The sequence below is a fragment of the Myotis lucifugus genome, unplaced genomic scaffold, assembly GCF_000147115.1.
Source record: "Myotis lucifugus unplaced genomic scaffold, Myoluc2.0 scaffold_190, whole genome shotgun sequence".
Lineage (NCBI taxonomy): Eukaryota > Metazoa > Chordata > Mammalia > Chiroptera > Vespertilionidae > Myotis > Myotis lucifugus.
The window spans coordinates 130670-155219 of NW_005871238.1; the positions used below are offsets into that span (position 1 = coordinate 130670).

At 41.3% G+C, this 24550-nt stretch overlaps 1 protein-coding gene across 4 annotated transcripts in view; it reads right to left on the reverse strand.

Annotated features, from left to right (window-relative positions):
- The window catches only part of RNF115 (ring finger protein 115), a 72140-nt gene that overhangs the window by 20152 nt on the left and 27438 nt on the right, over positions 1-24550 (reverse strand). For 3 of the 4 annotated variants that reach the window (XM_006096872.3, XM_023760720.1, XM_023760721.1), the window contains 2 exons: positions 22029-22086; positions 5337-5548 (listed from right to left, as the gene is read on the reverse strand). In XM_006096872.3, the coding sequence (XP_006096934.1) occupies positions 5337-5548; positions 22029-22086 (270 nt within the window). The remainder of the gene's footprint in view (positions 1-5336; positions 5549-22028; positions 22087-24550) is intronic. The other variant, XM_014462778.2, reaches the window with a different exon arrangement.

The following is a 24550-nucleotide window of genomic DNA, read 5'->3' on the forward strand; positions in this document are numbered from 1 at the left end:
AGAAACAGAGACGCGGCTGCCCGGAGAGAAAGAGAGAGGCAATGGCTGATCAACAGCTGCCACTGAGGCTGCAGATCAGACCCTGCCTCTCTCTCTGCAGGCCTCTCTCCGGGACTAATCCGCAGCTTGGGATGATTCCGGTGTTAGGTCGAGCCTTAGGTCGTTACAGATTCTGGCTCTTTAGATAGATAGATAGATCGATCGATCGATCGATCGATAGATAGATATTTGGCAGATACTACCTTAATCAAATCGATCGATCGATAGATAGATAGATAGATAGATATTTGGCAGATACTACCTTAACCAAATGGTCAAACTTAACATTAGCCATGATAAAACAAGCTGATATCTTGTGTCCCTTAGTTGTGATACACTGAGAAGGGTACATCATTTATTTGGTATTCTTGCCCAGATATTTAATCTGAATGAAGACACAAACAAACCCAAAGAAACAGACATCTTAAAACAAAATAAAAAACTAGCCTTGATTCCTAAGACTAAGGAGGGTCACATGTGGGTTTTCCAGGTGACAGCATGAACTAGAACCCTAGTCACCAGCTAGCATTAACATGTAATACATGTAAGCAAATAAGCCTGCAGATGATTCCAGTCCTTTGGTCCTAGACATAACACAGCTGAGGCAAACTATCTCCCCATTCCCTATCCAAATTCCTGACCCAAAGAAACTGTGAGAGATAATACATAATTACCAATTCAAATCACCAAGTTTTAGAGTAGTTTCTTATGCAGTAACAAATTACTAATATAGATTCTAATAAGACAGGATCTCAATTTTCCTCAGCAGTACCTGATAGGGTTATTCAAAACATTAAATCAGCTAATGAATGCCAAGCCTGGCACAGTATACTTCCTGAATGCTAGTTAATAATATAACTTCAATTTGCAGAGTTAGAACTATGGTGGAGGAATGCATAAGGGCTTTGAGGAGAGCACAAAGAAAATGCATTTGATACATCGTCTTGAGGGTCATGGGAGACTTCCTGAATTCAGTAAAGGACTGATTTAATTGGGTCAAAAAAGCAGTGGAGGTATTTCAGACAGAGAAAACAGATTAAGCAAAGAAACAGAAGCATGAAACAGCATGATAACCGTAAGTTTTGTATTGGAGCAATAAAAGCAAAAGCAACAGGAAAGAAGGCTGCAGAGCTTGGGAGGATTCAAAAACAGAAGGCTTTGTATATTGGGTTACGGACCCTGTGCGAATGGACTTTAAGCAGGAAAGTGATGGCACAGATTTGAAAATTTAGGTAGATAATCCTGCAAGGATATTACGGAAGTAATTTAAGAATGATAAAGCTTTAGCCCTGGCCGGTTGCTCAGTGGTTAGAGTGCCGGCTTGCAGACCGAAGAGTCTCTGGTTCGATTCCCAATCAAGGGCACAAGTTGCCAGCCCTGGTAGGGGTGCGTGCAAGAGGCAACCAATCAGTGTGTCTCTCACACATCACATCAATGTTTCTCTCTCTCTCTCTCTCTCTCTCTCTCTCTCTCTCTCTCTCTCTCTCTCTCTCCCCCTCCCTCCCTCCTTCCACTCTCTAGAAAAGCAATAAAAAAAATATATCCTCAGGTGAGGATTAAAAAAAAGAATGATAAAACTTTAAAAGAAACAAAGAGTTAGGAATCTAATGCAGTAGTGCAGGCATGCAAAAGATGTGGATGTGTGCCCAGGCTTTATGGCTCAATGGTTGAGTGTCGACCCATACACCAAGAGAGTGCTGATTTGATTTTCAGTCAGAGCACATGCCTGGGCTGCAGGTTCAATCCCTAGTAGGGGGAGTGCAGGCGGTTTTTGTCTCTCTCTCCCCCTCTCCCTAAAAAAAATCAATACAAATGTATTTTTTAAAAATAAAAGAAATAAAAATGTATGGATGTGAACTAGGGGGGAATGGTTAGACAAAATAGAAGCTGAGAAATAGGAAATAAAAATTAGAAAGACTTAATGACTGGATATGTGTCTATGAGAGGGCTGGGTGAGACAAAGATAAGATTCTAGGTCAATGCCTGGGTTTCTAAACTGGGTAGAAAGTGGTACCTCCAATTAAAATCAGAAATTTAAAAAAAAAGATCCGATTTGGAAGAAAAATTTAGTTTCCATCTTCCTGAGTTTGGAGTATCTATGGAACATCCAGATGGAAATGTCTAACAAGAGGTTATATATTCAAGTCTTAAATGAGGGGAAAAGGTAAAGACAGAAATACAGAGCGGGGAGTCTTTAGTGTCTAGGTAATTGTTAGAACTACAAGAGAACCTGAGGACGCTGGAGCTTATAGAGCAGCGGTTCTCCCCCAGGGATATTACTGCTCCCAGGGCAGTGTCTGCAGGGTGGGGTGAGGATGTGGTTCCTGCATGTAGTAAGGAAAGGGCCACTGATGCTGTTAAACATACTACCATGTACAAATAGCTCCATACAAAGAATTATCCAGCCCAAAATGCCAATAGTCCCAAAGTTAAGAAACCCCATTGTAGCATAAGAGGAAAAGCAGAATAAAGGAAACATCTTGGGAAAACAAGTATTTAGGAAGTACCCACAAGAAGGAAGTCAGAGAAGAGGTAAATTTTAAAAATGTAATATCATGGAAGTCAGAAGTAGAGAATTTCAAGAGGGGGGAAAAAGACCAAAATTATTGAATTCAGTGAATTAGGCCCACACAATAAAAATTGTAAGTAGCCACTGAGTTTGTATCTAGAAGGACACCATGGATTTTAGTGAGAGGAGGGCCAGACTATAGGAGTACAGGAATAATGAGTGATGAGAAATTTTTATTGAAAAAGGAAGGAAGTGAGATTGGGTAGTAACTAAAGTAGTGGATCTCAACTTTGGCTACAATCAGAATAACCTCAGGAGCTTTTAAAAATGACCCATGCCGCCTTAGCTGGTTTGGCTCAGTAGATAGAGCATCAGCCTGTGGACTGAAGGGTCCTGGGTTCGATTCCAGTCAAGGGCACATGCCCGGGGTTGTGGGCTCAATCCCCAGTAGGGGGTGTGCAGGAGGCAGTCAATCAATGATTCTCTCTCATCAGTGATGTTTCTATCTCTCTCTCTCTCCCTTTTCCCTTCCTCTCTGAAATCAATTAAAAAAAAAAGTAAAAAAAAAGAAAAGAATTTCTTCTAAAAAAAAATTACCAATGCCTGGACCGCATGCAAAATAATTAAATCAAAATCCTGGGGAGAAGTATCGTGCTTTTTAATGTATCTTCAGTGACACTAATGTACAGCCAAAATTAAAAACCACAGAGCTAAAGTGTGCATGGGAGGGGAGGAGAGTGGGGAGGGGGAATATGACCGGGCAAGGGCCATTTAAGAAAAAGAAGGGAGGGAGCAGGGAGAAAATTTAAGAAATGAAATCCCAGAATAAGTCAGAGGAATAGATTAAAACTATTGGCTGATGGAGTTGCTTTCAAAAAAGAAAAAAAGGAACACCTCACCTGAAGAGTCTGGAGGGAGAAATAAATATTGGTGCACAAGAAGCTGGACAGAGGGATTTGGGGAATTTATGCCTAAAACTCCAATTTTCGTAATGAAGTACAAGTCAGCTGCTGAAATCAGCTACTGGATAGGAAATTTGGAGAGTGAAATATTTAGTGAGGGAAAGAAAAAAACTAACCCAAAGCACTGACTGCCTAATGGAGATCAAATGCACTGCAGCAGCTGCAGGGGCAACAACAGGCTCATTTATGGTTTTCCCAGCAGCTCTTAGCCATCATCCCCTGGTAGAGGAGCAAGGAAAAGTGGCCCGAGGACAACACTAATCCACAATTGGCAGTACTGCAGTGGTGAAAAACACAAGTGCACAGGAGGTAAAAGTTTACAGGAGCTGTAGTTGAGGAATTCAACAGTGGGATCTACCCCAGGCAGAGAAGGGAGAGTAATCTACAGGCAATTTAATTGGCACAGGACACAGTGGATTTACCACTAATCGCAGAAGTTACTAAAACAGTCTAACATTCCATTGGCCTTTGTCCTAGACCAGTGGTTGGCAAACTTCGGCCCCTTGAGTGTGGCTCTTCCACAAAATACCACGTGCGGGCGCGCACGTACAGTGCGATTGAAACTTCGTGGCCACACTCAAGGGGCCAAAGAGTCGCATGTGGCTCGCAAGCCGCAGTTTGCGGACCACTGTCCTAGACAATCCCATTAAATTGGATTTCCATATCCTATCATTGTCCCTAAGAAGAAATGTCTGCAAATAAATTTGAAATTCACAAAACATATGAAAACTAATGAACAAATAGATGGACAGATATGTGATAAAGCTAGAATAGTAAAATATTAATAGTCAAGTCTAGAAGGTGTGTGCCTGCGAGTGTAGGCTCAAGAAGACCACTGCCCAAACAGGAATTTGAGGTGACAGAAATGCTCTATAATCTGTGCTGTGAAATATGGCAACTACGGACTAGCTATCTGTTGCTACAGAGCCCTCGAAATGTGGCTAGTGTGACTGAGGAATTTTGAGTTAACTTTATATTTTATTGATTTTTTTACAGAGAGGAAGGGAGAAGGATAGAGTTAGAAACATCGATGAGAGAGAAACATCAATCAGCTGCCTCCTGCACACCCCCCACTGGGGATGTGCCCACAACCAAGGTACATGCCCTTGACCGGAATCGAACCTGGGACCCTTCAGTCCGCAGGCCAACGCTCTATCCACTGAGCCAAACCGGTTAGGCGAGAAGATAAATGAGAATAACAATAGCTGCTACCAATTGTTATGGGTTAAATGTTGAAAAGCAGATAAAGTACGAACACATCCTATGCATAAGGAAAATATTTTTAAAATTGTTTATTGTCCTAGTAAATGGGATCCAAGAGATAAGGAGCCACCACGCAATGGTGTGACTCACATGTATCCCCAGTGTCTAGTACAAATGCTGTAGCATGAAAGACTCAATAGACATTTGCTGCATGACTGTTTTTGGCAGTCACAAGACTCTATGTTTATTCCTATTAAATTTCATATCAAGTCCATTGCTCCAATCTGCTGAGGTCTTTTTGAATCCTAATGTCATCCAATATATTGATATCCCTTTCATTTGCTTCTGAATTTTTGATAAACCTATATTAATCTGAGACATTAATAAAAATGTTAACCAGAGACCTATATCATTAGTTTTATTACCCTTTAGCTATTCATCATTTGTTACATGGTATGAGTTGAGTATAGACATTCAATTTAGCTTCATTTTCACTCTGTCTATATACCTCCATCTTGTCCACAAAGGTAGTAAGTATGAGAGCCTGATAAAGATTAGATTAAGGCAATATGTCTTTCATTGCAACTGCCCTTAAAAAGAACTTAAAACAACTGTGCACTCACCCTTCAATTGCTGGGGATCGATCAGGACGAGTGCTTCCTTGTGCTCTGTATCTCCGAGTCATTGGCAACCGTGGAGGTCGACTTGGTCCCCAGAAGTCAGTGTGAGTTTGGTGACCTCTCTCATTGGCTCTATTATCTTGGTCCAGTGCACTGCTACTTAGAAATGGTCTAAAATCTTGTATAATCATCGTGTGGTCCAAATTGCGCCAGAACTAATAAAAAACAGAAATAAACTACGTTATAGTTTTAAGAACAGGAAAAAGAGGAAACAGGAGGAAGAAATATTGAAAAAAGAAAGGAATAATTTTTATACTTCAAAATTCAGCAGCTCAAACTAAGGTATAGGTTTCCCCAATTTTATGAAGCGAAGTTTTTCAAGGGCATGAACAGGGAAGGGGGGAAACTTAGATACTGTGAAATTTAATTTCCTTCATACAGAAACAACAGGCCAACGGCTGAACTCCTTTCTTAACAACGAACTCATATCCACATGCCTCTGACCAGTTACACCCCCTCCTGAAATAAAAGCATGAGACAAAGGTGATCATAGACTTTTGTCCTAAGCACAATCATTTAGATCAACATTATAATTCTGTGTTTTAATGACATCCACATTTTCACTACAGCATAATCTAAGATTTAAATAAAACAGATGTTTTTACACACTTGTAATAAAGCACCATCAGCCCAAAGCCAGTTTGGCTCAGTGGACAGAGCATCGACCTGCAGACTGAAGGGTCCCAGGTTCGATTCCGGTAAAGGGCATGTACCTTGGTTGCAGACTCCTCCCAGCCCAGCCCAGGCCCTGGTCTGGGCACGTGCAGGAGGCAACCTATTGATGTGTCTCTCTCACGTCAATATTTCTCTCGTCTTTCCTTCTCTCGTCCACTCTCTCTAAAAATCAATGGAAATATATCCTCGGGTGAGAATTAACAAAACAAACAAAAAAAGCACCATCACCACAAAGTGGAGACAGATATCTATAAAATACTTTTCTTGACCTAGACGCTGCATCAGAAAGGGGCAGTGTCAGAGTTGTGTCAAAGCAGTGCAGGAATATCTGGTAAGACCATTCTTGTAAATACTATTATCATTAAAAGGATGTTGGTGGTGGTGGGGAGGTATGTGGGGGGGAGGAGGGGGTCCCTGTTGGGTTTGACCAAAGAATCACTAAACAAAGAGTGAATGAAAAAACAAATCACTTCTGAAATAATTTTATTTATCTGTACACCAGATATTTTGAGAGTTCCACAGAATACTACTTACTTTACTCCACCCAACCAAGTATATAACCCCAGTCATATTCAGGTCTCTTTGTTTTGTTTTTAAAGTTTAAATGAAACAAAAAAATTAATATCCTATATAATCCTATATACTAAAAGGCTAATATGCAAATAGACTGAATGTGGGGAAAAAAGGAACTGGGTTGCTATGACATGCACTGACCACCAGGGGGCACGCGTGGACCATGGCGGGCATTGGCAGCAGGCAGTAGAGGGCGAAACATGGCGGGCTTTGGCTGCGGTGGGATGGAGGAGCAGGTGAGCGGGGGCGTTAGAACAAGGTGGGGTGCCGGTAACTGTCATCGGGGCGAGCCTTTGGTGGTTACTAAAAATTCTTTGCTCCCCCATGCTGTGGTCCCACCCCAGTGCTCAAACCTGCTGCTGGCGCTGGCCCTGCTTGCACCCACTGTCAGCGACCGGTGCTGGTCCCAATCACTCAGTGCCATCAGCAGGTGCGAGCAGGGCCGGGACCGTCAGCCCGTGGGAGCGGTGGGGGCAGGAGTGGGGCTGCCAGCAGGCAGGGGACCAGGAGCAGCGGGGTCATGGCAGGAGGGGACAGGCAGGGGCACGGAGGATGGGCCAAGAACCGCCCTGTGCCCACCGCAGCCTCATGGCCCACAGTTCCTTTCAAGGTGCACGAATTTGTGCACTGGGCCCCTAGTATAGATAATAACAGGGACATAAAATTGCTCAGCACATGATCTTAGGTCTTAAAGTTTTCATAGCCCTCAATTCCAGACTGACCCTTTCATCTGGAGACCCATACTAGCATGTTATTTTTTGCTTTTTTTCCAGTTTACCATTTGCTTCTTATTTTTCAAGACTTCCTCCAATATAATTTAAAAATACACAATGTACTACACAAAGTGCAATATATCCTCTATTCACTATGACCAATCCCTACCCATAATTCTACTCACCTACTGGCAGTTTAATTTGGTGTGTAGAATTCCAGATCTTTAAATATGTATTTGTGTACATACACATACTAGGTTTTGTAACACAAACACAGACTCATTCATTCACTTAACAAATACTTGTTAAGCATGTACTATGTCCCAATCACTTTTTGGGAACTATTAGGATATAGCAGTGAACATAATGTTATAAAACAAAAAACCTCAGCCTGGCCCATGTGGTTCAGTGGTTGAGTGTCGACCTATGAACCAGGAGGTCACAGTTCGATTTCTGGTCAGGGCGTATGCCTGGGTTGCAGGCTTGATCCCCAAGTAGGGGGCATGCAGGAGGCAGCTGATTAATGATTCTCTCTCATCATTGATGTTTCTCTCTCTCTCTCTCTCTCTCTCTCTCTCTCCCCCTCACTCTTCCTTCCTCTGAAATCCATAAAAATATCAGAACAAAGCAAAACCCTCTGCCCCAATGGATTTCATTTTCAAGTGGGAAGAGACAGACATACATGCTCCCAGCCTCCAGAAAAAGGGAAAGAACACTCTGTATGTTAGATAGTAATAAATGCTATGGAGGGGAAAAGGTCTGCACTGATTCAGAACACACATACTCCGATCATTCTTTTCAACAATAGCATAGCATACATGTTATATGTTTTATATACTTAACATTTTTATTATTTGATACATGTAAAACAACATAATAAATGAGGTATTAAGAAAATAAAACAAAAGATGGCGAATAGGTAACTGCGGCACCTGCTTTTTCCCACAACCATATCAAAATTACAACTCAAGTACAGAACAGCATCTCTCAGAACCACCTAAAATCTAGTTGATCAAAAGTTCTACGTCCAGGATACAAAGAAGCCATTTCAAGACTGGTAGGAGGGGCACAGACACAGAATGGGGTGGTGCCACACCGTGTGGTGGTTAAAAATCGGGAGAGAAATCTGGCTGTGGAGAAACACCTGAGGAACAGAGTCGCAGCCCCACACCAAGCTCCCCAGCCCAGGGTTTCAGTGCCAGGAAGATATGTAAGTTCCAATAACTTCTGACAGTAAAAAAAACCCAGCAGATTATAAAGAACTGTAGCCTACCAGCAGATATCCAAATGTAAAATTCCAGCAAACATGACTTTGAATAATTTAACTTTCAAATCTAACCCAGCAAGTTTAATGGCATTACACAAAAAGCACAACTCAAAAATCACCAATTAATGAACTTATTTTGTTTCCAAAAGTTATTTCTTAAAACACCAAGCTCAGGATCTGCATAAAGTAGGACATAAAAAGTAAAAAAACAAAAACAAAAACAAAAAAAACCCAGCAGAGATTGTGGCTGAGAGAGATGGAGGGCTGCTAGAGTCCCAGGTGTTCCTCTTAAAGGGTCCTCAGGAACTTACTTGGACTCACTCACTGAGAGCTCCACAGCTGGGGCAGCAGCTCGAAAGGTGCCAGTGACATATGGTGAAGAACTGAATTGTCCAGCAAGAGTTGGAGGGGGGGCTTTATCCCAGGCAGTACAGGCAGAGAATACTGTTTGTTTGCTAAGTCCTCCCCACACAAAGCTGTCAGACGGTCACTATATCTGAGTCCCCATCAACCAGGTTAACAGTGTTCCTAGTGCTGACAATTCTCTGAAACCGTGCCTCACCCACATGCAGGCCTACCCCAGCCATAGAAATGGCCTATCTTGGCTCATACTTGGAACTTTCCAAAAATCTATCCAAGGTTCACAAAACTCAAGGAGCATCTGGCCTCAGCATGCCCCTACCTCTTGCTAAGTGGTCGCTGGCATTAGCGGCAACAGGCTTTAGTTTGCAGCTTGGTCTCTCTGGACACCTTCAAGGCCAGCCAAAGTTAGCAGCCACCTGAAAATGGCTTTGTTGCTCATGCCTGGTGGCCCAGACAGGGCAATGATAGTGGATGATTTGGCCTACACCTCCAGGGAAGCCCCAGAGCTAGTGCATCCAGCTTCACACCACGTCGAAGCACCACCCAAACACCTGATGAGCAACACACTTAAGGGATGAACTTGGCAGGTTCCTGGGCCCCACTGATGTGAGTTCTGTTCCATGGGATTGATCCCTGATAGCAGATCCTCCACTGTGGTCTCGGTCAGACCTAGCAACCAATGGACAGTGTAAAGAGCCTCTGGGACAACTTCAAGCATACCAACATTTGTGTCATGGGGGTGCCAGAAGGAGATGAGAGGGAGCAAGGAATTGAAAACTTACATGAAAAAACAATGACGGAAACTTCCCCTAACCTGGTGAAAGAAACGGACATACAAGTCCAGGAAGCACAGAGAATTGCAAACATATCAACCAAGGCCACTCTACCCAGCAGAGCTATCATTTAGAATCAAAGGACAAAGAGCTTCTTCCTGGACAAGATAAAGCTAAAGAAGTTCAACAACAATCTAGTACTACAAGAAATGTTAAAAGCTCTTGAAGAAAGAAGATAAAACATACGAATAATAAAATGGAAATAAGTACATATCTATCAATTACATTAAATGCAAATATATTAAACTAGAGGCCAGGTGCACGAATTCGTGCATGGGTGGGGTCCCTCTGGGTCAGTGGTCAGCAAATTGCGGCCCCTTGAGTGTGGTTCTTCCACAAAATACCACGTGCAGGCGTGCACGTACAGTGCGATTGAAACTTCGTGGCCACACTCAAGGGGCCAAAGAGCTGCATGTGGCTCGCGAGCCGCAGTTTGCCGACCACTGCTCTGGGTGGCCTGCTCTGGGATCGGGCTGAAACCCACAGTCCAACACTGCCTGCAGCTCCTACCTGCTGCTCCCGCTCATCTGGGTCCCACTGTGCCTGCCGCGGGCTTGCACCCAAACAGTCCAGATCAGGAGAGGCTTGCGCTGCAGCAGCGCTTGCCAGCCATGAGCCTTGTGTCTGGCACCCTCCCAAAGGGAGTGGCCTAGGCATCGGATCAGGCCGAAACAGCTCTTCAACATCCCCCGAGGGGTCCTGGATTGCGAGAGGGCGCAGGCCAGGCTGAGGGACCACACCAGTGCAAGATCGGGCCAGGGAGGGACCACGGGAGGGCTCCAGGGCGTGTCCGGCCCATCTCACTCAGTCCCGATTGGCCAGACCCCAGCATCAAGCTAACCTACTGGTCAGAGCATCTGCCGCCTGGTGGTCAGTGCACGTCATAGCGACTGGTTGACCAGCTGACTGTCTGCCCCCTGGTGGTCAGTGCACATCATAGCGAGCAATTGAGCAGCCTTACATATCATTAGCATATTATGCTTTGATTTGGTTGTTCCTTTGTTCTGCTGTTCGGTCTATGTGCATACTACCATTTTATTATATAGGACTAGAAGCCCAGCGCACAATATCGTGCGGCCCCACCCACCCGCTGCGCTCGCAGCCCTACCCACCTACACGCCCACGCTGGCCTTTGGTCGTTACGGCGTTAGGGCCACGGACTTTTTACATATATAGATGCTCCAATCAAAAGACGTACGGTGGCTGAATGCATAACAAAACAAGACCCTTACAAGTGCTGTCTACAAGAGACTCACTCCAGATAGTAAGACACACACAAACTGAAAGTAAAGGGATGGAAAAGATATTTCATGAAAATTATATCAAAAAATTAAAAAGTTGGGGTAGCAACACTTATACGAGACAATGCAGACTATATATTTTTTACTTTTCTTTACTGTTGTATTACAGATGCCCCCCTTTCTTTCCCCATAGACCTCCTCCACCCCCCACCAGACTACACTCCTGGCCTTCACATTATTGTCTGTGTCGATGGTTTATGCATTTGTACATGTAAGTTCTTTGGTTAATCTCTCCCAACACAGCCACTTATCCTGCCTTCTCGCAGAGATTTGTCAGTCTGTTCCATGCTTCTATGTCTCTGGATCTACTGTGTCCATCAGTTTATTTTCTTCATTTTAAACTTCACTAGACAGAGCAAACTACCCTCTCCAAAGAGCTATACCAATTTATACTTCTAGCACTGTACAAGAGCTTACAGTCTCCCATACTCTTGACAACATTGTTAATTTTTTTATAAATTCTAATATCCAATCTGAGGAACAAAAAATGACATCCACACTAAAAGCAATGAGTTCTCAATACACCAGTGAAGAAAATGCACCTTTTCTTTTAACTACCATTTATACTTCTTACCATATCACACTTATTTTCCTTTACTTTCTAGTAACAGTCTCTACCAGTTAGATATCACTGGCTTCTAGTCTGAAAAGTGGTCTACAACGTAGTTTAAGTGAGAAAGTATAAGCAGCACCATCTAGTCACTTATGTAAACTACTAGAGGCCCTGTGTACGAAATTTATGCACGGGGGTGGGAGTGGTTGTCGTCCCTCAGCCCAGCCTGCACCCTCTTGTAATCGGGACCGCTGGCTCGTAACCGCTCGCCTGCCTGCCTAATCACCTGTAACCGCTCGCCTGCCTGCCTGATGCCCCTGACCACTTGCTTGCCTGCCTGATCACCCCTAACCACTCGCCTGCCTGCCTGAATGCCCCTAACTACTCGCCTGCCTGCCTGATCGCCCCAAACCGCCTCTGCCTCTGCCCTTGTCGCCACGGCTTCATCGGGAAGGACGTCCAGAATGATGTCTGGAAGGTATTTCGGCTGTCCAGTCTAAATAGCATATTATGCTTTTATTATTATAGATAGGAAAAAAACTATTATTCCCTTACTAGATAAAAGTTCCACAACATTTGCTCGCAGAAAAGAATTCTCAAAGCGGTCTTTATTTTCACTATAATTAATTTGTAGATATTAAATATTTGAAAATGTTGACTAGAAGAAAAATCAATCACCAAGCTCATACTATCAATAATCTGCACTGATAATTATATAAATTGTTATGACATTTAATATATATAAGAACCTGAAGGAATGGAAGCTGAGAAGCAGCTTCAACAACAGCATGAGGCATTCTGTTTGTAAACTGCAAACTAGTGCAAATAAATATTAACAGTCAAAGTATTTGTCCCAAAATAACAATGCGACCTGACCATAGAACACAGGATTATAAAAAAAAAACACACACACACACACAGCACACAAATTTATACCAAATCAGCATGAGATTAAAAATAGCTTGAGGTCATTTGCCTCTGAGCAGGCTCAGACAGGCACAGGAGAAAAAAATAGCTCATACAACAAAACTGGGTATTCAGGACAGGAGTTATATAAGTAAAACAAATAGAGAACACTTATGTTTCAGTAAAACATTCAAAAGAATCACAGAGACACTTTATTTTCAAGTTTTGTCTTGAAAATCTCAAATGTTACTCTGAGTGAAAGAATAAGATAATGCCTCTGAAAATATGTGGGCTGAAATATTTACATATTTCAATATAAAAAACAGGATGGACAGTATCTTCTATTTAGCAGAATTTGCTATAAGCTAACCACGACCATATCAGCACTTTTTAAAATATTATGGTCTGTTCCTCAAAGTTACCATCTGACCCTGAAATTTCACTTTTATAGACCCAAGAGAATTAGAACACTGAACCCACAAAAATGTGTGCAAATATTCAAAGCAGTATTTTTCATAACAGCTAAAAAGCATAAAAAACTCAAATGTCCATCAACTGATGAGTGGGTAAACAAAATATAGTATATTCATACAATGGAATATTGTGGAGCCATAAAAAAGAATGAAGTATTGGCACATGCTACAACATGGATGAACCTTCAAAACATTTATGGTAAGCAAAAGAAGTCAGTCACAAAGGTCACATATTGTATGATTCCATTTATATCAAATGTCCTAAATAAGTAAATCCATAGCACAGAAAATAAATTGGTGATTACCTAAGGCTAGGGGAATTGGAGAGAAAAAAAGGAAAGACTAATTGGTACAGGGTTTCTTTTTAGGGTGATGATAAATTTCTAGATTAAACAGTGGTGATGGTTGTATAACTTTACAAAATTAGTAAACCCACTGAATTGTACACTTTAAAGGGTAAATTACATGATACGTGAATTGTATCTCAAAAAAACATTATGGTCTACAAAGATGAGTCAACTGAGACTGAAAAGCTTCATGAAAACTTCAAGATAATGACCTTCAAATGTTTTCTAGTGCCCTGGAAAACATTCAGGGATCCCTCCCTCCTGTACCCAAGCAACCGATGTTCTTGCTGTGGTTTGCATTCTTTAAGAAATTGATATTTCATGTCAAAGGAATCATATTGTATATGCTTTTGGTGTGCCTTCTTTTACTCAGCTTAATTATTTTTGAGATTCATCCATATTTTTACATAAACCAATAGTTTATGCTGAGTAGTATTCCATATACCTTATATTGCTTAGTATTCCATGGTAGGGATGTAACACAATTTGTTTATCCATCTACCTGCTGATAGACATTTGGGTTGTTTCTGATGTTTAATAAAGTTGCTATGGATATTTGTATATACATGTATATGTGCAGATATATGCTTTCTTTTCTCTTAGGTAAATATTTAGAAGAGTGGAATGGCTGGATCACATGGTAGATGTATTTTTACCTTTTTTACAAACAGGTAGGTTGTTTTCTAAATTGGTTGTATCATTTTTCCACTCAATTTCAGTTGCTCCACACTCACCAAGATTTAGTATGGTCAGTCTTACGTTTTAACCATTCTAATAGTTGTGCAGTAGTATTTCATTGAGATTTTTATTTGCATTTTCCAAAGGACTAATATTCAACATCTGTATATCTTCTTTGGTGAAGGAGATTATTAGAATCCTTTCCCAATTTCTAAAAATGGGTTGTTTTCTTACTCCATTTTGATTTCTTTATAGAGTCTAGATACACATGCTGTAACAGATGATTTGAAAGTTATCTTCTCATCTGTGGCTTGTTTCTTCATTCTTATAAAGAACACAGGTTATTTATTTTAATGTAGTCCAATTTTTTTTTTTTTTATGGATCATGATTGTGGTGTCAGGTCTAAGAAATGACACCCAAGGTCACAAAGGTTCTCTATGTTTTCTTCAAATTTTATATAAACTTTAAGTCTATTACCCACTTTGAGTTAATTCCTGTATATGGTTTAAAGTATGTATTTCAAAGCACATATTTTTGTACTGCAGCTATCCAATTATTTCAGCAGGTGTTTAAAAGGATATGATTTTTTCTCCTGGAATGCCTTTGTCCCCAGTGTGTGGGGGTCTATTTCTGGACTCTATTCTGGGTTTCTTTTTAAATCCTCACCTGATGATTTTTTTTTAATTGACTGGGGGGCGGGGGAGAGAAACATCAATCAGCTGCCTCTCATACCCTCCTGAACAGGGATCAAACCTGCAACCTAGGTATGTGCCCTGACCTGGAATCAAACCCATAACCTTTTTGATGTATGGACCTATGCTCAACCAACTGAGCCACTAGGCAGGCTATTCTGGTCTGATCTATCTATCTCGATGGCAGTACCATAGTCTTGGTTACTATCTATATATATAGAACCCTAATATGCAAATAGACCAAACAGCAGAACAACTGAACAACCGGTCGCTATGACGAGCGCTGACCACCAGGGTGCGCGCACGGAACAAGGCGGGCATTGGCAGTGAAGAAATGGTGGAGCCAGACCAAGGCGGGTCGCCAGTCGCTGTCATCAAGGCGATCAGGTGGTTACTAAAAATTCTTTGCTCCTGCACCCTGTGGTCCCGCCTGGCGCTAGAACCCGCTGACAGCACCGGCCCCAATCGCTCCACGCCATCAGCAGGTGTGAGGGGGGCCAGCTCCATCAGCAGGTGCAAGCGGGGCCAGTGCCATCAGCGTGTGGGGGCGGTAGCAGTGGGGCTGCAGTGGGAGGGGCCGGGCAGGGGTGCGAAGGATGGGCCAAGACCCGCCCCTGTGCCCACTGCAGCCTCATGGCCCCACAGTTCCTTTCAAGGTGCATGAATTCATACACTGGGCCCCTAGTAGCTTCATAATAAACCTTGAAATCAGGTAGTATTAGTCCTCTAATGTTTTTCTTCTTTATCAAAGTTGTGCTAACTATTCTATATACTTTGCATTTCCATATGAATTTTATAAATCAAATTTTCAATTTTTATCAAAACACTGACTGGGATCTTGACTGGAATTATACTGAATTCACAAATGACATCCTAACAATACTGTCTTCTGTTCCACAAGCAGGATATATTTCTCCATTTATCTATCTAGGTGACCTTTAATTTCTTTAAGTAATATTTTATAGTTCTCCATGCTCAGGTCTTATACATTTTTTCTGAAAGTTAAAGTATTTCATATTTTTATGCTATTGTAAATGGCATTTTTTAAAATTTTAATTTCTAATTGCTGCTAATATGTAAAAATACAACTGATTTTCTATATGTCTTTCTTATATTCTGCAACCTTGCTTACACTTATTTTTTTTTTTTAAATATATTTTCTTGATTTTTTACAGAGAGGAAGGGAGAGGGAAAGGGAGTTAGAAACATCAATGAGAGAGAAACATCGATCAGCTGCCTCCTGCACACTCCCCACTGGGGATGTGCCCGCAACCAAGGTACATGCCCTTGACTGGAATCGAACCCGGGACCCTTGAGTCCGCAGGCTGACACTCTATCCACTGAGCCAAACCGGTCAGGCGCTTACACTTATTTCTAACAGCTTTTTAATGGAATTCATCAGGTTTTCTACATAAAAGATCATGTTAACTGTGAACTGACAGTTTTGGTTCTTTCTTTCCAATGAGTGCTCCTTATGTCTGAGAATTAGAAGAACAGCAAACAGAAAGGATAGTTTAAAATCCTGAACTTCTTATTACATATCTAATGATTTAAAACTGTCATTTCTGTAAGTCAAAATTGGTAGAATTTGATTTAATTTAACTTCATATTGTTCTTGATAATTGAGAGCCTTCTCCACAGGCCCCAGGAGCACACACAAAAGAGCATGAGCTGGTACAGGAGAAGGCAGAAGTAAAACTGCCCTCACAGATGACTGACGCATCTCCTACCCCTCCTGCCACAGACACTACTCCCACGCCCCTGCTAACCATAGGCTTAAATTGCAATACCCAAAAGTGAAGATCTTGCATTTCCACCTCTGACCTCCTTACTTTCCCCTACACCAAAGCAGTGATGCTTCTGAGCGGTGAGTGGCAAGAGCCTCATCTCTGCTAATTCACATCTCTTCCATGGACGGAGTTCATGTACTAGGAAGCTGCACAAATGCAAAGGAAGTGGTTCTAAGTGTGTGTGCTGGCTCTGCAGCCCCTAATTCTCAGGTGGGTCATCCTGTATAGACTTAGAATGTCTATTTGGCCACAGATCAACTGTGTTCTCCAATTAGGTTGAATAAAAACTAAAGTTTTACTGCCATCTGTCTAGCTTCTATGCTTTATTTTTCATATGTTCTAGACTCAGAGGTGGAATGATGAAGTATCAACCATCACATATAACCAGACATGTTTAACACAGGATAACAGTTTAGTAAATATAATACAAACATAAAATATGAAATATAATTCTTGTAAACTATGGAGAGACAAGAAAAAAGATCTGATATGATGTGGGAAACCGCCTATTGTCTTCACTAGCAGAGAGGTGTAGACAGAGAACCCGGAAGGCTGGTGACCTTTGAAGCCCTAGCAAAGATCAGAGCTGTGCACCACCTCTGTTAATCCAGATAATGGTAGCTGAAGCAACCTCCCCACCTTTAATCATTTAAATCCTTATTGATAAGAATAGTCTGTGTGTCACTGGAACCTCCCTGCCTAAGGGCTATATACTATGGGTGGATCCTGAACCAAATAAAAGGTTGGTGCGGCCTGAGCACCAGTGGAAGTCTTTCCTCTTGAGTTAGACTTACCTGCCTGGCCCCCCAATATTCCCAAATTATCTCGTCTTTTCTCTTTCATTTGTGTGCGGCTCCTCTTCCAGATCCTGAACCCTGAACCATGCGGGACGTGGAGGGAAACATTTATGACATCTGGCGCGTTACTTCTTGGATGTTGACTGATAGCGCCGCAAGGCCATGTATTTCAAGTCACTACATATAATCCTAAGTAAATTTTTTAAAGCAGAAATATAACATGGTATACTCCTATGTCTGCATCTGAAAACAGGAAGCATGCATGTGAGAAATCAAAAGTATTATATAAAAACCATAAAACTAAAATAAGGTAATGAGAATATGGGGGATTTTTCATTTTTAAAAGTCTCCTTAATGTTGTTATAATAATCTTTCAGTATCTATGCCTCAGGACAAACCCTGAAGAAAATGTATGAAGGGAGCTTTTAGAAAAAGAGCTCCAGGTTTTTTTAATATATTTATATTGATTTCAGAGAGGAAGGGAGAGGGAGAGAGAGACAGAAACATCAATGATGAGAGAGAATCATTGATCGGCTGCCTCCTGCACAGCCCCCACTGGGGGATCAAACCTGCAACCCAGGCGTGTGCTCTTGACCGGAATCGAACCAGGGACCTTTCAGTCTGCAGGCCAACACTAAGCCAAACAAATCAGCTAGGGCCAGATATTTTTTAATGCCTTTTAGAATTCCCATTACAATGCAATATATGTAAAACAAATTTTATTTAAATAAATATAAACCAGGCTGCTCAGCGCTCCCTTCCCTTGTGTGTATACTGGGTGTTCTTTTTCTAGGAAGCCATCCATCTATCTTATATTCTGCTAATCTGAAACAGCAGCTACAGCCATTCCTGCAATGAAGTGATCCATTCCGGTAAGCTGAGACTCAGATCAGATGTCTCACCGGCACCAGGTCATGGTCAGAAGCTTTCAAATAATCAATGAAACCCTCAGGTAGCCATGGGCTCAATTCCCAGGTTATCAGAGACCGCAGTAGAGCAATGTCATCTCTCTACAAACTGTCAGCACCATTTCTATAATTCACTCTCCACTGACTCTCACAGGTTAACTGGCAACCAGCCTCCTCCCACCTTCACTCTATCCTCACCCACTCTCTCCATCTCCCCACCTCAGATTCACTTTAAAAAAACAATACTGATTCTGTCTGAAATTTTGCTTGGACTAAGCCTTTTCTAATATATCTAATATTTTAATAATGTAGCTATTAGTAAATAGTTTAATTATAGAAAATAACCTTTTCATTGCACAAGCAGCTCTGGCTAAAGAAAACAGCAAAACTGAACCTAAGTCTCTGCTGAAATTACCAACTAAAATATGGAAAAGAATAACTTTGGTTTCTATATATAACTTTCTAAGTTTTCTTCTTCAGGGACATGAGTATAAAACTTTATAGCTATAAATATTATCTTTTTCTCACCTCTTTGCTTATCTAAATTCCACCTACCCTTCAAGTATCTGGTACTTGAAGAAAGCCTTGTGTTCCTTCTGCATGAAGCCTTAGTAGTAATAATGGCAAACATTTATGAAGCACTCTCTATATGGCAGGCACATTGGCCTACACACCTTACATGTACTAACCCACTTAACCCTCACAACAATCCCATGAGGTATTCTTTTCCCTAATTTACAGATGAGAAAACATGTACAGAGAGATCTGAAGTAATTCTGTCCAGGTCACATATCCAGTAAATAAGTGGTAGGCCCAAGATTTGAACTCAGGCAATTTGATTCCAAGGATATCACTAAGTCATTTGACCTCTCCTCCTAAAGACTTTACAAAGACTGCAGCTCACCTAATACAATCTCTCCCTACCGTGCGTGTTACATAGACCCCACAATAATTTTTATTTTTATTTGATTTTGAGAGAGAGAGAGAGAGAGAGAGAGAGAGAGAGAGAGAGAGAGAGAAACTGATTTGCTATTCCACTCATTTATGCATTCATTGTATGTGCTCTGACCGGGGATCAAACCCGCAACCTTGGCACATCGGGACAATGTTCTAAACACTGAGTAACCTGGCCAGGCACCACAACAATTTTTTAAAAATATATTTTATTGATTTTTTACAGAGAGAGAGAGGGATAGAGAGCCAGAAACATCGATGAGAGAGAAACATCGATCAGCTGCCCCCTGCACACACCCCACTGGGTACATGCCCGCAACCAAGGTACATGCCCCCGACCGGAATCAAACCCGGGACCCTTGCATCCTCAGGCCAACACTCTATCCACTAAGCCAAACCGGTTAGGGCACAATAATTTTATTATACTCTTTCTTGTTTACTTATTTGTTTCATACGTGTTTGTACTTCTCCAACAAAATTATAAATTCCTTGTGGGCAAGGTAACCATGATATTTGCTTCTTGTCCCTATTTTTAGCAGAGTGCTGTTAAAGCACTCAATATAGACTACTTAGCTGATTTTTTAAAACCCTTGACAATGCCCTGGCCAGCCTTGCTCAGTGGTTAGAGCGTCAGCCTGAGCACTGAAGGGTCTCAGGTTCGATTCCTGGTCAAGGGCACATGCCTGGGTTGCAGGTTGGATCCCCGGCCCTGGTCAGGACTCATACAGGAGGTAATCAGTTGATGCGTCTCTTTCACTGCAATGTATTTCTCTCTTCCTCTCTCTCCCTGCCTCTTTCTCTTCCTCACACCCCTCCACTCTCTAAAAATCAATGGAGGCCTCTACCGGTGTCGCTCGGTGGTTGAGCATTGACCTATGAACCAAGAGGTCATGGTTTGATTCCCAGTCAGTGCACTCACCCAGTAGGGGGCATGCAAGAGGCAGCCAATCAATGATTCTCTCTTATCACTGATGTTTCTATCTCTCCCTCTTCCTTCCTTTCTGAAATCAATAAAATTATATATATATTTTTTATATCAATGGGGAAAAAATATCCTCAGGTTAGGATTCACACACACACACACACACACACACACACACACACACACACACACACAAACCCACCCTGGTAACTTCTATATTATATATAGACAGATTTTTTTAAATGTAAAATATCATTTAAAAAGGAGAATACTAAAATATCCACGCATGATGACAAGGGAATTCTACAGAGAGAAAACTAGGCATTGCTACAAACTCTGAAGAACAGGTTATGACTCAGCAAAATTATTTTAACACCTAGAGAATAGCTCATGCCATCAGTGTCAGATTTAGCATTACTAAAGTTAGGAAACTGACTACATATATTTATTTTTCTTCTTAATGCATCTCTTCCTGGTGAGTCATATCTACAAAACTGACAAACCAATGTATTTCCATTTCCTAAATGAGAACTAACACTTAAACAAATATCAGATGAAGTTTTTTTGCTTATGTATAATTAATAAGCGACAACCTGTGTTATCAAGGAAATAGCACACACAGAAGGAAAATACTAAAATCAGAAAAGACTTCCAGGCCTGGCAAACAGAATAAATTTTAAATAATGTTTTTCAATCCATCAAAGTGAAAAAATTAAAATGTGAGTTCAAAGACATCTTGTACCCATGTACACATATATAAATACTAAAAATTCTGCTAGTTCAAGTACTTGAGCTATCTCTGGAAAAGGCTAATGTAATCTTGAAATACAAAGAAATTCTGATTATGGGATTTAACTTTTTTTTTTTTTTTAGCATCTGTTAGCTTTCTAGAGTCAAGTACTGTGGCAATAGGAGCAAAAACAAACCAGTGTTTTTTGTAGGCTGAGCTGGTAGGCTACAGACTCTAACAGTTTAAAAACAGAGTATGTAATGCCACTGAATTGTACACTTAAAAATGGTTAAGCCCTGGCTGGTATGGCTCAGTTGGTTGGATTCGATTCCCAGTCAAGGCGCTTATAGGAGGCAACCAAACGATCTTTCTCTTCCCCTCCCTTCCTCTCTCACTAAAATCAATAAACATATCCTCCCTCAGGTGAGGATCAAAATATTAATCACTAAAATAAAATAAAAATAAAAATGGTTAAAATGGTAAAAAAGAAACTAAATGAGATTTTAAGTCCATAAAGTGAAAAAAGAAAATTACTCTAAATTTACTATAAAATGGTATACAAGGATGCATACTAATGTTTTCAAGTGACAGTTAAGATTTTCTGCCCACCCTTTAAAATATGGATGCTGTATTATATAAAGAACTGGAAATTAATTATAGGTCCCATCCTGAGATCTGGAAGACAAATAAATATCTTACCCTTAATCTAACCCCCTAATTCCAGTTATGTCAAACTACCATGTTCATTAGAAGTAACTTCTAGAAACCAGTTCCTCTGTGTAAAGTTGAAGACTGTGCGTTAGTATGACTTCTATTCATTCCGGCCTGCTCTTTACTTGGCCATCATGCCATTAAAGCAGGATCTGCAACACTGTTATTTCAAAAACACAAGCTTTTTATTTTCACACCATTACACACAATAAAACAGAATTCAAAATACTGTCAGGTTCAAAACAGAGGCTATTACTCTAATCAAAGCTTTACCAAAAGTAATATGCCAAAGCCCCAGCTGCTAAAAACACAAACTATTCTAAGGGCTACCCTTGTCCACATTTGCCCTATCCATTCTGTTATTTTCTGCTCAGAGACATGAAAATAAGTCATGATTTTAACATCCACCCACTACCTGAAGCATCCCTACACCCAAAGGAAAACTCACCTCTGTAAAATGTGTTGATGTGCTATTGTCCATCCGGTTGCCACCACCACCTAAAAAACTAAAGAGAAGAGGGAGTAAGTGACTCTATTCCCAGAAACAAGCTTCCCTCTCAGAAGCTTAACAGAGAATGTTGCAATGAGAACACAGCCCAATAAGGAAAAATTACTCATCTCAACCTGACACCTACAAAGAAAACTATGACCAACCGGCATGTGAATTAATCTATAAAAAACTATAACTGCAGCCCATCTAGCATGGCTCCGTGGTTGAGCATCGACCTCTGAACCAGGAGGTCATGGGTTCGATTCCCAGTCAGGGCACATGCCTGGGTTGTGGGCTCAAATCCCAGTGTGGGGTGTTCAGGAGGCAGCCAATCAATGATTTTCTCTCATCATTGATGTTTCTATCTCGCTCCCTCTCCCTTCCTCTGAAATCAATAAAAATATATTAAAAAACAAAAACTATAACTACAGCCCTGGCCAGGTAGCTCAGCTGGTTGAAGTGTCATTCCAATGCGCCAGGGTCGTGGGTTAGATCCCTGCAGGGGATCTAACAAGAATCAACCATTGAGTGGTGGAGCAACATGTGGGGGTCTCTCTCTCTCTCTCTCTCTCTCTCTCTCTCTCTCTTCCCCTCTTCCTCTCCCTCTCTCCCTCCTTTCCTCCCTCCCTCTCAACCTCCCCCATCTCTCTCTCTAAAATCAATAAAAAAAATTTTAATTATAACAACAAAATCAAGTGGAAAATTGAGGTAAAGGGCCACCACAGAGAAGGACCTACAGAGAGCCAGCAAAGCAATTGAAATTTGACTTAGCAAAAGAAAAAAAAAAAACATTCATCCTCAAGAGGGCAAGAAGACAAGATTCTCAAAATAGTATTTCATTAAAAAGCCATTCAACCACCAAATAAATAAGTCTGAGACAACAGTTAATATTTCTTGGCAATGATTAAATATAGTAATGTAAGGCCCTAGCTGGTTTGGCTCAGTGGATAGAGCGTCAGCCTTCGAACTGAAGGGTCCCGGGTTTGATTCTGGTCAAGGGCATGTGCCAGAGTTGCAGGTTCGATCCCCAGCAGGGGGTGTGCAGGAGGCAGCCAATCAATGATTCTCTCTCATCACTGATGTTTCTATCTCTCTCTCCTTTCCTCTCTGAAATCAATAAAAATATATTCTTAAGATGTAGTAATGTAAGAAGTCTGTTACTAAATTTAGCACATTATAAAAGGGCTCAATAAATATTTTTTTCTTCTCCTGATAGATTACCCTATTCTTTGATTATCCTACCCATCCTTCAGGGCCCAATCTCAAAGGCAATGTCCTCCAGTAAGTCTCTTCTGAACTCACCAACCAAACGAAATTCCCCCACACTCCTCTACACTCTGACTTTGATTCAAATTCTACTGTAAATATCTAGAATTTGTCTCATCCATTTCTACCTGTCCCTCCTTTCATAAATATAAATTCAGAGGGCAAAGACTGTATTTTATTAATACAGGTATATGTAGTATGTTTATTATGTGTCAGACATTTTTCAGAGCACTCATCACTTTTGGAAAACCCTGCAATGCCATATTCCATATTGATAATTTGAAAATAGAGGTTGTTAAATTAGTATCACATGTGTAAACATCAGAGCAACAACTGTGTAGCTAACTAGCTCAATGAAGCAGGGGCGATGGCAGAGCACTTGAGTGCACAGTCCCTGGAGGGGTCCCGCTCTGTCATTTACCAGCTGAGTGACTTTAAGCACCAACCTCTCAGTGCCTCAGTGTCCTTTTGTATCAAGTGGGAAGAATAATGGCACTTATAATAGGGTAGTTGGTAAAGATTACTTAACACATGTAAAACATGTGGAACAGTGCTTGACACCCAGAAAGTCCTTGACAGAGAATGAGGATGGTGATGGGGGGGGGGGGGGGGGGGCGTAATAGGTGCTCCTGGGTGGAGCAAGAGAAAGACATGTCAGTTTCATCCAGGAAGTTGGGAAGGATGCTGCAGAATTGGTCTTGTGTGGCAGAGGAAGGGGGTTCCCTCTAGATTAGTGGTTCTCAACCTTGGCTGCACATTTAGATTCGGAATCTTTTTAAAATCCTGATTTCTGGGCCTCATTCTCCGGAAATTCTGTTTCTTTGGTATGGGGTGGGGCTACAACATTAGTAACAAAGAAACAGAATTTCCGAAGGATGAGGCCCAGAAATCAGGATTTTAAAAAGATTCCCAGGTGATTCTAATGTGCAGCCAAGGTTGAGAACCACTGCTCTAGATGGAGGGTTCAGCACTGTGGGTACAGTTAAGGTGGAGAGAAGGCTGTTCTGAGAACTTTAGCCAGACAGGAACTGCTCCCTGCTCCTGAAATATGAGCTTGGAGTCAAAATAGAAACAAACATGGCATATTTCCATGTGTAGAACATTTTGTTTGTATTCATGAGAGAAAACTAGCCAGGCTGGAAAACTATGGTTTGTGAACAAATGCTTTTCTCAAATAGACATGACCAGTGCCTACAGTGGCAGGGAGTTGATAT